At 41.7% G+C, this 15,395-nt stretch overlaps 1 protein-coding gene across 1 annotated transcript in view; it reads left to right on the top strand.

Moving 5' to 3' along the window:
• The window catches only part of CUNH10orf67 (chromosome unknown C10orf67 homolog), a 137,356-nt gene that overhangs the window by 11,668 nt on the left and 110,293 nt on the right, over positions 1 to 15,395 (top strand). Inside the window, exons 2-4 of the mRNA XM_023701982.1 lie at positions 6,519 to 6,639; positions 8,032 to 8,175; positions 9,909 to 9,983. Coding sequence (XP_023557750.1) covers positions 6,519 to 6,639; positions 8,032 to 8,175; positions 9,909 to 9,983 — 340 coding nt within the window. The remainder of the gene's footprint in view (positions 1 to 6,518; positions 6,640 to 8,031; positions 8,176 to 9,908; positions 9,984 to 15,395) is intronic.

Consider the following 15,395-nt stretch of genomic DNA (forward strand, 5'->3'; position numbering starts at 1 on the left):
TCTCTCTCTCTCTCTCTCTCTCTCTCTCTCTCTCTCTCTCTTTCTCTCTCTCTCCCTGCCCCCCTTTTTCTCTCTCTGTTTCCCTCCAAGATTTCAAATTGCTCAGGTTGGGTTTGATCTTACCTTCTTCCTGCCTCAACCTCCCAGAGTGCGAGAAATAAAGATGTGTACCACCACACCCGGCTGAAAGTATAATTTTATTTTTGTTTTATGTCTTAAAAGATTCCACAAAAGAAAAAAAAAAAAAAAAAGATTCCACAATAGATCATAAAAGAGAACTTCAACATTTCTACACCAATTTCTGGGGAAAAATAATCCCACATGTACAATTTGTCCTTAATAATACTTGTCATCTTTGAAATGAGTCAAGAACACTTTTCTGAAATTGTGTTATTATTCCTTAAAAATTGTTTTCCTCCTACTTTGTTATAAACAACTTTGGAGATATGTTTATTTAACTTTGATCATATGACTTGTTCATTTCTATAGTGCAGTACAATAGCATGTTTACTTAGGGGTTCATATAGGCTCCCACCATTAGACTATGGTAGGTTGCCTCCATGACAGGAAGGCTTCGCCTAAGGACAGCTGCCCACATTGTGGCCACCAGGACACACAGAGCAGAAGTAGAGGCCTGGAGGGAGGTACATCTTCCCAGGTCACTCTCCCACCCCTTCCCAGCAGGCCCCACCTCCCAACACTGCACTCAGCCACAGCACCCTCCTGACTCAGTCATCTTTCACAAACCCCACCTACCATCCTAGTGCATGAAGCTTGGAAGAGCATCTAGATACAAATCAAACCAACATCCAAGATAACAAAGCATTTTAAATGGGTTTTATAGGCCAGACACTTGAAAAAGACTATCCACTATTTGAGATCTTACCCTAGTTAGTCACTAACACTCTTTCTGCTCTCCATGGTCTTTGGCAGAACACAGAAGCTTCCTGGGCCAGATACTAAGGATTTTTATTTTTTAAAAAACCCAAAACACAGTAGGGAGAACTTTGTGCTCATTTGTGCTGAGTCCTGGTCATGATACACAAAACACTCATCCCAGATGACAAGACATGCCAAGAGGGACACTGAAGAACAACCCTGTTCTCAGAGAGTTACCATTTGTATATCGGCAGTCACAAACCTACCCTGCATGGTCATCCACCCTTGAGTACAGTCTTAGCATTCTGGAAGGCTGAGGCAGGAGATCAAAAGTTTGAGACTAACTGGAGTGAGACCCTTCCCCAAAAAACTTTTAAAAAGAATGCTGAACATGTAGGTCAGTGTGAAGGCCCTGGGTTATATCCCCAAGGATGGAGGGCAAGAAGGGAGGTGGAAACAATCCTGCTTCTTGGCATGGGAAGATGTGGCTGCCTCCTTCCCAATTGCTCACTGCAAATGTAGCTCTAAGAAACAGTCTGCAGAAGAGCTAGTGAAAACATTTGCTCCGGGAACATCCAAGAAGAATGTTCAGGCATCCTCAGGGTTCTAGTGTGTGCTCATAAGAAAAAATGGGGGCACTTACAGTGCAATAGACTAACCTAAAATACAACTTTCTCTGACAAAACACCAGAAATTTTAATTTAAATTCAGGTGCTTCTTCCTTACCCAGGTAATGCTCTGGACAGGATATCATCATTATAATATCGATGTGCGTAGAGGAGCTGAGCAATTTAGAGGGATTAATTAGAAATCATTTTGAATATTAAGAATTTTTTTTAAAGTTAGCTTTTCTGGGCTGGTGAGATGGCTCAGTGGTCTAAAGCACCTACTTAGAACAAACTTAGCAAAGCATCAGGGACTGCGGTTCAATCCCCTAGCACCACATGCCAGCCAGCCCCGCCCCCTGGTGGGCTGAGCTGGCCACACACATAAATAAATAAATTTTAAAAAAATAAAATAAAGTTAGCTTTTCTTAGTTGAATATTGCTGTGCTTTATAGTTTTCTATAAACCCGATGAAAAAGTTATATTTCAGAACACGAGAGTGTATAAGTGCCAACCCTCACACCGCCAACGATGGGTGGTGTTGCTTGAGGACTTACTCTGTAGCAAGCACCAAAATGCTTGTAAGCATTAACTGACTTAAGTCTTACAATAATTACATGGAACAGACACTATTGTCTTTTATAAAAGGGAACTAAGGCACAGAAAGTTAATTTCCCTAGTACCACCCATCTAGAGTAAGGGTTAAGGTGTTTTCAACTTTGTTTGTCAGAAACTGCTAACAATGGGTGAAATTATTATTATTTTTTTTCTTGGTGGTACTGCAGATCAAACTCAGGACCTTGCACTTGCCAAGCATGTGCTTATGCCACTGAGCTATCTCCTCAGCCCTGGGTGTAATTATTATATGACATCAGAGGAACACAGAAATGTAATGGGTTCCACAAGCTGGTTGAGTCAATAGTCAAATAAAGTCATCGGTCAAATTTATTTTGTCCCTTCTTTTTTTGAAAGCTTGTCATCTAGATATTGGCACAGACTTCTATCTGATCCCTTTGTGGTCGCAAGAGGACTGTGAGATGTTTTGGTATTACACTGACCCTTGGCCGTACCCAGAGTCAATGTGGTAAACTCTCTCTGGTGCCTGCTATATAGGAGTCTAAAAAGGCTCTCTTAAAATCTCTCAGCAGTCTTTTCTTAATATCTCCTCCTCCAAATCAGATTCTACACTCACCCCTGATCATTCATTGCCAAGAAGAATAGGATTTGGGTGATGGCCTTCGGATCTATTCCTGGCACTGGGGTTATAGTTCACCTCCCCTGAGGCTCTGGATGACACGTCAAAGACTGCAGCTGTCAAGAAGGAGTACCCCTGTCAGGGTCTGCTCCAGCTGTTTAGTGAAGGAAGGAGAGAAGTACAGGCACTCTGTCTTTGTAGCCTGTGTTGGAGTCTGACTATTCTCTTTGAGCTTTCCTGTTTTTTTAAGCTAACATTTTAGAAATGGAGATCTGTAGTAAGTTTGATCTAACTGATGGCAAGGGAGTATCCGTAATATTGGCGTTTTCATTGCTGCATTTCTCAGATGACTGTCAGTAGGGGTCATGGCAGGAGTTTTCCAAGATTGCATCCTATTCAGATGTTCTGGAGAGAGAATTTAACAAACACAAGCTGATATGGTAAAGAAACAGGTCTCAAATCACTTGGTTTCAGGACTTCTTGATAGCCATAAAATTATTGGCAACTTCAAAGAACTTTAGTTCATATTATTCATATCTCCTGACAGTTGCTATACTCAAAATTTAAAAGAAGTCAAATACATAATCATATCATACAATATAATAATAAAACAATTATGTACTAATATAAATTAAATCAACAACTAATTAGCTTCACATAATGATAAAGCAATTGTGTATTAACCTAAAAACATAAGAAGATACAGACACAACTACAAACACACAGCCACCTTATCTTTCATGAAGGGGCCAAACATGTTAACTGGAAGAGAGATAGCCTCTTTAATAAATGGTGATGGAAAAACTGGCTATCCACATGCTGAAGACTAAAACCAGACTTATGTCTATCACTATGCACTAAAGTCAAAATGGATCAAAGATCTAAATATTAAAACAAAAATACTAAACATACTGAAGGAGAAAGTAGGTAGATATCTTGAAGATGGGGCTAGGTAGAGAGTTGATGAACAAAAACCGAACTGCATGAGAAATACTTCAAAGAATGAACAACTAGGTTCTCATCTTACTGAAAAGATTTTGCATGTCAAAAGAAATCACCAACAGAATGAAAAGAAAACCCACCAATTGGGAAAAAATTTAGCTCACTATCCCTCAGACAAAGGCCTTCAATCTAGAACATATAAAATTTTTTTAAAACTCAGGCCCCTAAAATTCAAAGACCCAGTCAAAAAAATGGACATGTGAGATGAATACACAGTTCTCAGATAATGAAATACAAATGACAAAAAGATAAACAAAGAAATGTTCAACATCATTGGTCATTTAAGAAATGCAAATTAAAACAACACTGAGATTCCATCTCCAGAAAGAATGGCTATCATGAAGAAATCAACCAATAACCAACACTAGAGGGGCTGTGGAGGGAAAAGGAATCTTTCTCTACTTTTGGTGAGAGTACAGACTGGTGCAACCACTACAGAAATCAGTTTGGAGATTTCTCAAAATACTAGGATTAGAAATCCCATTTGGGAGGCTGAGACAGGAGGATCACTACAAGTTCAAGCTGCATAGTGAGACCTTGTACCAAATACATAAAAAAATAAAAAATAAGAAATTCCATTTGGGATTTCCTGGATATTTTCCCAGAGGAACAGAAACATCATACCACAGCAGTTAATGTGTACCCATGTTCATAGCAGCACAATGCGTCATCGCTAAATCTTGGAAACAACCCAAATGCCTATCAGTTGAGGAATAGATAAAAAAGACGTGGTATTTTTATACAATGGAGTATTGCTCAGCAATAAAGAAAGACAAGCTTGAGGCTTTTATAGGTGCATGGATGTAACTAGAGACCATACTCACAAGTGAAATAAGTCAGACCTGCATGTGTAAACATCGCATGGTCTTCCTAGTGTAAGAACCTGATGGAGTAAATAAAACAGGCACAATATATACTCTGAAGGGAGAAAGCAACTATTCAAATGGAAGGAACAACAGGGAGGAGGGAAAGGAGAAAAGAAAGAAGAAAGAGGAAAAAAAATGTATATACACAGGATAGCTTGGATAACTGTACTGCTGATTTCTACTGGTCTATTGAAAGGAACAGTTAATGCTTGCATTTTGGGGTTTTTTAATTTTTTTTTTATCATTTTTGGGACCACTTTTACATGCTTATGTCTGTAATCTGAACAACTAACTTGAAGACAGCAATATGCAATGTCACAACCATTGTTAAATTCCTGTCATTTTGTTTAGACAAATAATGTATCATTTCTAATGTGTTTTTTTTCTTTTTACTATTTTTTATTCTTTCAAAAAAGAAAAAGCAGGGCTGGTGAGATAGTCCAGCAGACTAAGTGTTTGCTCAGGCAAGCACAGGGACTGGGAAGGGGATGTGATCCCTGGCACCCTATGCTGTGCCAGCCTTGCCCCCAGGCGCGTATTTCACTTGTGAGTATGGCCTCTAGTTAGATCCATACACCTATAAAAGCCTCAAGCTTGTCTTTCTTTATCGCTGAGCAATACTCCACTGTAAAAGCTGGCCCTTGAGTCCAGGAATGGTGGCTCAGGCCTGTAACCCCAGACCTGGGGAGCCTGAAACAGGAGGATCATTTATGAGTCTGAGCTGGGCAGACCCTGTACCAGATCCATAAAGAAGAAGAAAAAGGAAGAGGAGGAGGAGGAGGAGGAAGAGGAGGCAGAAGAAGAGGAAGAGGAGGAGGGTGAGGAGGAGGAAGAAGAGGAGGAGGAAGAGGAGGGTGAGGAGGAGGGGGAAGAAGAAGAGGAGGAAGAAGAGGAGAAGGAGGAAAAAGAGGAGGAGGAGGAGGAAGAAGAAGAGGAGGAGGAAGAGCATGAGGAAGAAGAGGAAGAGGAGGAGGAGGGTGAAGGGGAGGAAGAGGAAGAGGAGGTGGTGGAGGAGGAGGAGGTGGTGGAGATGGTGGTGATGGAGGAGGAAGAAAGCAATCTCAAAAAATAAAGAAAAGTAAATCAAAAGGCAGGGTTTTTTTTTAAACATTTTAAAGAAAATGTAATCATGTTCTTCAAAACTAAAACTGCGGTGAAAACAGTGTCCCTGTTTTATGCTTAGGCAGACGTTTTCCAGGCCTGTTCGCATGCAAGGAAGCCTGCTGAATTCCCACAGCTGCCCCTGTGCTCAGTCTGTTGGGCAGCAACAGAACCCGTAGCTGCTGGGAAATCCTGAGATTTCCTGAGAGAATCTCCGCGACCAAGACAAAAATGTTAATATTGTTCTAAAAGTCATCCTGGTCTCACGGCTCCCTTCGCAGAATGTTGCAGAACACCAGGCCTCCTCAGACCCCGTTTTGAGAATTGCCACGTGAAAGCGAGTCTGGAAGGAGGGAACGAGACCGAGCAGCGCAGCAGCGGCGCCGCAGCAGGACCGACGCCCCGACAGAGTGCGGAAAATGCTACGTCAGGAACAGAAGCCAATTCACAAATTTTGGGGGCCTGCCTCTTAGCTCAGTTCTTTACGTGGCTGCTTCAACAAAGCAGTCAGGCTCAGGTTGCTGTGGTTCGATCCCCACAACTCAAGCCAGCCAAACCTACCCTGAAGGCATTCATTCGGAGAAAAAAAAAAAAATCCTTAAAAAACAACGACAAAACAAAACAAAAAAAAAGTTTTTAAAAAAAGGGGCCAGAGAGATGGCTCAGTAGGATAAGCGCTTGACTGGCAAACGCAAGAATCTGAGTTCAATCCCCGGTTCTGCCAAAAAAAAAAAAAAGTTAATTCATAAGTTTCCTTGCTTCACCAGCTCCTTTCTTAGAGCATGACTACCCCCAAATACTAGCTGCTCTCATGTCTATTCTAAGGAACTATTTTATAACACCAAACACATTTAATCTATTTTTTTTCAGACATACCATCTCAGATGATCTAAAAATTGGCTTTTTCACCTCTGACCATGCTACCCAAACAGATGTCAGTGAGATTTTGCCATTAAAAGATTTGAGTTCAACTACACAAAACTTGGTGCAGGTAAATCTGGACTTATTTTGAAATTTCTATGAGAATTTTTAGCATTATTTGTCTTCATGTATTTTTCATTGACGGGGGGAATTGAGAAGATGAAAAACTTTAAAATATTAGCCTCTTTGACAAAGTAAGCAGAATGACGCTTGTAGTTTTAAAAATGAATGTAAGCTGTGATTTGTACTTATGTCATGCTTACATCTGTTCGTTTGTTTAGTAAAATGTTTGTTACTTTTTATGCTTTTGACATCTGTGTACTTTCTATTTGTGATGCTTTAAAACATTTATAGAATTTTTTGCATATGTGGAGAAAATGCAAAAAATAATAAATACAAAAACTGTGTTCCCTGTCATATAGCTTGTCAAATCTTGATATTTCCACATTTTGTTTGGGATGTTTGATTATCAAAGAACACAACCTTTTGCATACATCATATATCAAGAGTTGTTATTAAAAACCTTAATCAATAAAACTATTATATGAAGTAACATACCATTACAAATACTCCTATGTGCCTTGTTTTTATTTTCTTGCTTAGCATAATGTGAAAATCATTCTATATTGACACATACAGACTTTCCTCATTTATTTCATAAGTGCATCATGACATAAAATGTACATCATATATTTAGCTATGCCTCTGTTGATAGACATTTAAGTAGCTTCAGATCTTTTACTGCGATGAATAATCCTGCACATATTCATATGCCAGGAAATCTGTGGTGTAAATTCTTAAAAGTGACATTTCTGAGTCAGCGGATGTATGCATTAGTCATTTGAAGGATATTGCCAAATTGCCCTGCATAGAGATGGTACCAATTTATACTCCTGCTGGTAGCTTTTGAGGATGTCTCCTTCCTACACACTTGCTGATTTACTGTCTTCTTCTATAAAGACAATTTGCAGGAACCTTTTATAGTTTCATTCTCTTATACTGTGTCCATCAGCTAAGTTTTGATCATAGGATTGGGATGCAAAAATGTGTGGGGCCCTTGGGACGCTCCTCACAGGCATACTTCACACACGTTGGCTGCCCCGGCCTGCTCCTGCCCTTCTTCCCCCTTCCCACCTCTTTCCCTCCGTTGCCCCTTTCCTTATTCCCTCCATGAAGGCTTTGTCTGGTTCTAAAGACCCATGCTTAACACCACACTGAGAAGAAGTTTCCTGAAGACCTTACTCTCGGGATTCAACTCAGCAACATGGGTATTGACAGGGAGGAACTGTATTGAAACCATAGCTCTCGATTAGCTTGTCTTGTTCAGGCAGACTTGCTGCCCTTTGGAAATCCCAGCCCAAGGAGATGGAGCTCCTGGAATGCCTAATTACATCCCAGACTGAGAGGTAAACTTGGACAGGTACCAAGTTATGTGCCTTATTGTATACTTTTCAATTTTTAGATTATTACACACCTTCAGGTGGATTTTAGGTTCCTTGAAGAATTGGTTCAGTTGAAGTTTGAGGAACGACTTAAAGAAGAGTCTTCGAGTATCTTCAATGCTCTGTATGACAGGATCTTAGAAATGGAAAAGCACTACCAGCAGGTAGACATTCTCTGCTTCATTCTCATTTAAATGAGCACGGGTGCGCTTCCCTGTGCATGCACTGTGGTGTAGAATTCAGTGACTTAAGAGGGGAACTTAATTTGCATCTCACATAATAACTTATACTTACAGCTTTGTTTTGTGCCAGAACTTTTTTGTTTGCCTTTGTTTTTTGAGACATGGTCTCACACTGTGTAGCTGAGGCTGGCCTCGAACTCATGGTGATCTTCCTGTCTCAGACTCCCTAGTGCTGAGATTACAAGTACATGCCATCACATCCAGCCATGTGTACAAGACTTTTAAGAGTACCTTGTTTATGAACTCATTAGTCCTCATATCTACCTTCTAGAATTGGTATAATTATCTTTGTCTTTTACAGACAAGGATACTGAGCCACAGAAAGTTTACTTAACTTGTTCAAGGTTACCTGTTAAATAGCAGGGAGGAGGCTCAGGTTTCAGGCCAAGTAACTTGATACTTCAATTCTTGTTCTTAACCACCTCTCCCTCCCTCCCCCCAGTACTGATGACTGAGGCCTGTGACTTCAGACTCCCAATACCCACCACCCTTCTAAATTTGAGACAGGGTCACATTGGCTAAATTGCCCAAGCTTGGCTGGAACTTGGGATCCTCCTGCTTCAGCTTCCCAGAGCACTAGCATGTGACACCTGGTTTACCCACAACTCTGTATGATGTTATTTGTGTTTCAGTGGCTCTGTAGAAGCCGGGAAGTGAAAACTGGTGCTCCAAGGAATTTTCTAAAATTCTTGGTCAGAGTAGCTGATTTATCTGCTGCTAAGGTCAGGCATTGCTATTATTCCTGTGCTAGAAAGTAAGAAAACTCATATTTTGTTGATTACAACATACTAACAATGCTAAGTCTTTTGAAATAAATTCACCCTGTAGGCTGTTTGAGATCCTAAAATGGAAATCCTGTTAACCGTGATCTACAGACCAGGAAAGGGTTTGCCAAGGTTAGATAACTTAAGGAAGTCCAGATAATAAGGGACACAATGCTTAAATTCAATCCTTTCTTATTCAGCAGCCCATTTGCTGTTTATAGTTCTATCTTGGGCTAAGAACTGATATCAGATTCAAAGCACTTTTTCAAAAATGTACTGTCTCTCATTTTTTTTCCTACCTAAATAATCAAAGTATCTGATTGATCTGAGAATGACTCTAGTTTATAGATTGGCCACCCCAAAATTCTTTCATATACCTATCCCATCAAAGTTAAAGACCAAGGTTGGGATGTAGTTCACTGGCACAAACACCTGCCTGACTAGTTCAAGGTCTTGAGTTTGGTTGCCGGTACAATACACCATAAGATTAGAAGGAAATATGAACCACAAAAATATTCTGTTACTTGTTGTTGAGACAGGATCTCACTGTAGTCCAGGCTGGCTGGCCTTGAACTCACAATCCTCTTGCCTCAGCCTTAGCCTCAGATTTTGTTGCTGTTATATTTCAGGGAAGGCACTAAATTATTTAATCTGGTATATAAAAATGAAATTATCTATACTGCATTAATTTTATTGTTATTGGTTTTAGTCAGGTGTAAGCAAATTTAACTGTGCTATAATAGCTTAGTGTGGGAGAAATGACTATAAGGTGAAGTTCTGGAGAGATTACTATGATTTTGATGGTGGGTTTTCCAGAGTTCTTCCCTAGTACATGTGAGCTGTATTTGGAAGCATGCTGTCATGCTTACTGTATTTATTTTTGGTTTGCAGAATGAGGATAAGATGAGAAAATCCTTTCAGCAGCAGCTAGCTGATGCCATCGCTGTCATCAAAGGAATGTACCAGGTGGGTTTGGGACTGGACAGCAAGGCTGCTCCCCTCCTGTGTATGCACCCGGCTGCTCGCTGTGAGTGCCAAGTCCTTCCCTGTCCCTTCAAAGTCTGCTTTCTTGATTTTTAGGTTATCTCACAGGATTCAAATCTACCACTGCTCACACTCAGATTAAATTTACTGCAGTGACACTCTACAGAGATAACTCTCCAGAGAGTGGAAAACTCCAGCCTGGTCTCCAGGCTACCCAGGCAGAACCAAAGGAGCGCATAGTTTGTCTGGTGCAGATGCAGGGGGTTAGCTGGTCAGAGGCTCTTCAGTGGTGGCAGGCTCATAGCAACTCCAGGCAAGAGTTTCTTCTCACACCCTGCAGGGAGAGACGTTTCCAGGAAAAAGGATGGAGAACTTCCCTCTTACACAGTGGAAAAGTTCATGTTTTCCACTATACCGTAAGACCAGAAGGAGTTTTTGAGACTTCATGGAGACAGACTTTAGGCTTCTTTTACTATTTGTAAATACAGCCCCACCTTTCATTTCAGCATGCTTCTATCAATAAATGTTTTGTATCTGTAGCTAACCATCCTCTAATTGCATACCTATTTTTGTAACACCTAGCTGGATTATATTTAACAAATTTGTGATTTTTATACATTTCTGTTCTGTGCCACTCGTACACCTTATGAAGGTAGGGATGTTGTGTGACTTTCTCACTGTTGTGGCCCTGCATCGAAGCCCTGTGTGTGGTACACCATTTAACCATCAGCAAATAGCTGCTGAGTGAATGAATATCCATCCTGTCCCTGAGGCTGATACTGGTGCGGCCTGCATGACAGTCCTTGACCCCAGCTGCGCATCTTTGCTCTTGCTTTCTCACTAACGGGAACATTTCTGATTTTGCAGAAGCAAACATATTAGACACTTTTCTTTCTAGCTATGGCAAGGCCATGGGCAATGTCAGGTCCTCTGGGTCAGCAGGCTGTTGGGGAGAAGTGGTTCTTCCTAATTCAAAGGAAGTCATGGGAGGAGGCATCATTTTTTCTTCTTTGATATTGCTTTGTCTCCTCCCGGTGACTGGAATTGCTGCAGCCAGCCAGAAACCAAGGTTGGCAGTCCTGTGGTTTGTGCTGAGGGGGCCAAGGGGAATGGTGGAAAGCTGTGGCTCTTGGTGGCATCACTGACCAACTAGAGTAGCTCAGGATTTGCTCTGCCTCTTGCCCTTTTATTTCAGAAGAAATTTTCTTTTCTTTTTCTTTTCTTTTCTTTTTTTTTTCTTTTGAGACAGTGTCTCCCTATGTAGTTCAGACTGGTGTTGAGCTCACTTTGTAGCTCAGGCTGGTCTCAAATTTATAACTATCCTCCCACCCAGCCTCCTGCTGGGATTACAGGCATGTGCCACCATGCCCCGTTCATCGGAGAATATGTTTTGAGTAGTGTTAAAGGCACTGTTAATTGGCTGCTCAGTTACTTGTAGCTGAAAATATTCTGGGCCCAATTATCTGTCAACAATCTTCATGACCATGGCAAAATGGGTTTCCAAAGGCAGCGGGAGCAGAGTGCCTCACACGCCTTGCTCCTCTCTTTCCGGCTCCATCTGATTCTCCTCCGTTCCCTTTAGTTGGAGCTGGCCTTTGTGGCCAGCTGATAAGGCTGGTATGTGAGGAAGCCAAGGCCAGGTGACAATAAGCCTCGTCTCCCAGCACCTCCAGCTTCGGGCCTCGTCCTCACTGAGTCCAGCCGCTCTATTGAGTCCTAAGCCCCATGCAAGGGCTATTTGGTACGGGGGCTCCTTTCTCCTGAAGCTTCCAAAATGGCTCTGCCAAGCAGTCAATTAAAACATTTCCATGTGAGGTTACAGGCCATATGGAGCAGAGGCAAGATATCCCTGCCCTTGCTGCCCAATTCCTTTACTCACAGCATTCGTGACCACAGTGAATGGTGTACTTATATTTGGGGAGCTGTGCTATTCAATAACAGCTAGAACAGTGTCCACACACATCAGCGGGCCTTCTCTCAGTTCCATTTGTTGGGCAGATTGCTTTTCTAAAGGTTTTCTGCTAGCACAGAGTAGTGGTGACATGATTAAGTGCAGCACAGTGTGGGAGGAAGGACCTAGAGTCACATGACTCTGGCTTGGCGCCCTGGCTCTGTCCTGCAATAACTGTGTGACCTTGGACAGAGTACCTGCTATCTCTGCCTTGGTGGGTTTCTTCTGCTGTCAAACAAGGACTGTAACAGTACCCACCTCCCATGCAGGTCCTGAGGATAAAATGAATTGATCTTTCTGAAGCAATGAGAAGAACACCTTCACATTTTTATGGTGCTCTTTGGTTTTGGAGTCTTTGTCTGCCTCATTATTATTTTAGTATTTAGGATTATAGGCTCTGTCTCTTGATTACAGATACATAAAAGTACCCTAAGATATCTATAATCATCATCAGTATTTACTGTGTTGAACCATATGAAATTTTCATTTTTGGCACCAAAAAAGGTAAGATATCAGTCATTCCATATGGTTACACCTAATAGGTTTTAAAAATATATAGATATTTTGACAAAAGACAACAACAAACTGCATGAAATATAGGTGAAGACAGGCAAATGTATTTTTTATTTAACCAGCACTCACCAAGTGAGTACTCGGCGCTAAACTGTGCTGCACGCTTGGTTTGTGGTGATGCAGTGGGGACAAACAGACAAGAGTATAAGCCAGGGCATGGTTGGCAGATGCCGGGCTAAATGCACAGACCTGGTTTATGTGACACCGTGGAGGACCAGTTATTTCTGCTGATGCTTTGTGGGAAACCTTCGCTAAGGAGGAGGTACTTGTGCTGGATTTAGAATTCAGTGCTCAGGTGATGGACAAGAAATCGAAAGAGCAGTTTAGTGCATGTCAGAATAGTTTTGGTGGCAAGTGAGAGAAATCTAATTCACACTGTCACTAGCTAAAAGGAGATTACATGGCATGTGTAACTAAAAAGAGTAGTGGTGGCACTTCAGGAAAAGTTGGGTCTGGTGTGCAAGTCATTAAGAAATTGTTCATCCCAAGTCTACCTTCTCTGATGATTTAATTTCGAAAAATATTTTCACACGAGGGTAGACTTGGAGAGAATATGTCTTTCTAAATAGATCCTACAAGGTCAAAGACTGACCCAGAATGACCCACCCTGGGCAGTTGGGCCAGTCCAGAGTTGCATATTCATCCCTGGTTGTTAGCCGAATGGAAGAGAGATCATGTGATCTGAAGAGGAGATACTGGTCAGGCAAAACTTTTAGGGAAAATAGCTTCCCACTTCCCATATCAAGTGATGGGAAAAATCAGACCTGCTCAGCAAACTGCCTGTGGTCTAAGCAGTGAAGTTTGCATATGGCAACCACCAGCCATAGGTGGTTCCTGCAGGGGAAATTACAGGGAAATTAACTCTTTGGTGACAACTCTCCAATTCTTTTGTAGTCAGAGCCCCAGCTATGACTGTACGAGGCTTTAGCAGGACATCTAGCAACAGACCACAATAGTATTCTTTGCTTTCTTCTCTGGATTTCCTGTTTACAATGTGAGGGCAATTCAGAATTCCATGATTCAGGGCCAGTCTGATAGCTCAGTGGACTAAAGTGTCTGCTTGGGCAGAGAGCAGTGGCCTGGATTCGATCCCTGGTGTGCTGTGCTGGCCCTGCCCACAGGGTGCACTGAGATGGCTCCTGAGACTGGACATGGTGATGCGCTCCTCTAATCCCAGCGCTTGGGAGGCTGAAAACAGGAGAATCACTGTGAGTCCAATTTGTGTAGTAAGACCCTGTAGACCCTGTCATAAGTGCAGAAAGAAAAAAAAAAAAGAATTCCATGATTGATTAAAACATGCTTTATAATCTTCTGGGTCTTCAGTAATATCTTGGACACTGATATGATTCTAATGTTTATCAAATGTTTAAAAAAGTCTGAATAATGAATATCATACTTTAGACTATTTCTGTTTCTATAAGTAGAGATACCTGAAAAGATTAAACTTCATAATTCATTGTTTTGTTATTAACCTTGCTAATTCTATGTTTAGCAGAAAGTATATTAATTGTGGTTAGCAGCCTTATCTGATTAAAAGTTTATATTCAATTAATTATTTGAATCTTCACTTTGGTTTGTAAGCACCGCTTTGACCCATGGCCTGACAAGGCCTTCCTAATCTTGCCCACCCACATTGTGAAGACTTATTACAGGACAGAACAGAAAGACTAAAATACCACCCAAGTACGCACTGCGAGCAGAGGACATGTGTGAGTGACTCTCTGCTGCCCTCCAGAGACCAGTGAAGGATAGAGGTACTTTTTTTCACAGCTGAAAGAAAACATTTCTTACATCTTCCTTAGCTATTTTTGGTTTTTGAAATGTATCAGCCAGGGGAGCCAGGGAGATAGCTCAGTAGAATAAGTGCTTGCCTGGCAAGCACAGGGTCTTGAGTTGAATCCAGAGAGAGAGAGAGAGAGAGAGAGAGAGAGAGAGAGAGAGAGAGAGAGAGAGAGAGAGAGAGAAATATGTGTGCCTGAAATGTATCAGCCAAGATTCAGACTTTCAAAAAAAGAAATTGGAAGAAAGAAATTCATCGGGTGGGATCTGACAAACTCCCCCAAAGAGGAGAAGGGGACCTCAACCACAGTGCATAGAGACATCTTGACTCACCACAGAAAATGAGTAGAAATCCAGGCCTGGTGGTGCGCACCGTGCTAATCCCAGCACTCAAAAGCTGAGGCAGGAGCATCATCAGTTCAAGCCCATTCTAGATAATTTAGAAATTTTAGAATATCTTGTCTCACAAAATCAAAAAAGGAGAGAAAGCAATTAGGACTCATCAGTGTGGCCATGGGTAGGTTTATTAGGCAGATTTAGCTACGAAGTGATAAAGAAATGGTAGACCCAGCTTGAGATGCTGAAGCTTGATACAGGCTTCCAAAAGCACAGGCCATCTGGTAAGGATTAGCCGAGGTGGGCCAGGTTTCGGTCGACTGTTCTCTTGGCACTGGGCTTCCGGATCGTGTGGCTTGAAGGCGAGTGGGCTCTTCATGAGCTGACTGTCCTCAACTGTATGGAGTGGGGGGACGCCTGCCTTGGCTCAGTCCTGATGTAATGGGTGCTGCTAGGGGGAGGTGACCTCATTAGAGTTAGGCCCTGATTGTCCTAGGACACAGTTTGGGGACTTCTAGCCACTGCTTCAAAGGGTCTGGACCTGTGTGCTGTGCACTCTGGAAGTTGGGTGTCTCTTGAATTCCTCCTATCACGATATCCTCAGTCTTCCCCCCCCGCATAATTTTATTGTTAAACAAATAGCAATGAGACAGTTTCAAATCAAATTGGTAGGACAGTTTCAATAATAAACACATTGCATACATTCTTCCTAGTGGTTAATTGCTGCACAAGATGCAGACATGATATCCTATTTA

This window comes from Octodon degus, unplaced genomic scaffold (assembly GCF_000260255.1).
Source record: "Octodon degus isolate 3935 unplaced genomic scaffold, OctDeg1.0 scaffold00145, whole genome shotgun sequence".
NCBI classification, from domain to species: Eukaryota; Metazoa; Chordata; class Mammalia; order Rodentia; family Octodontidae; genus Octodon; species Octodon degus.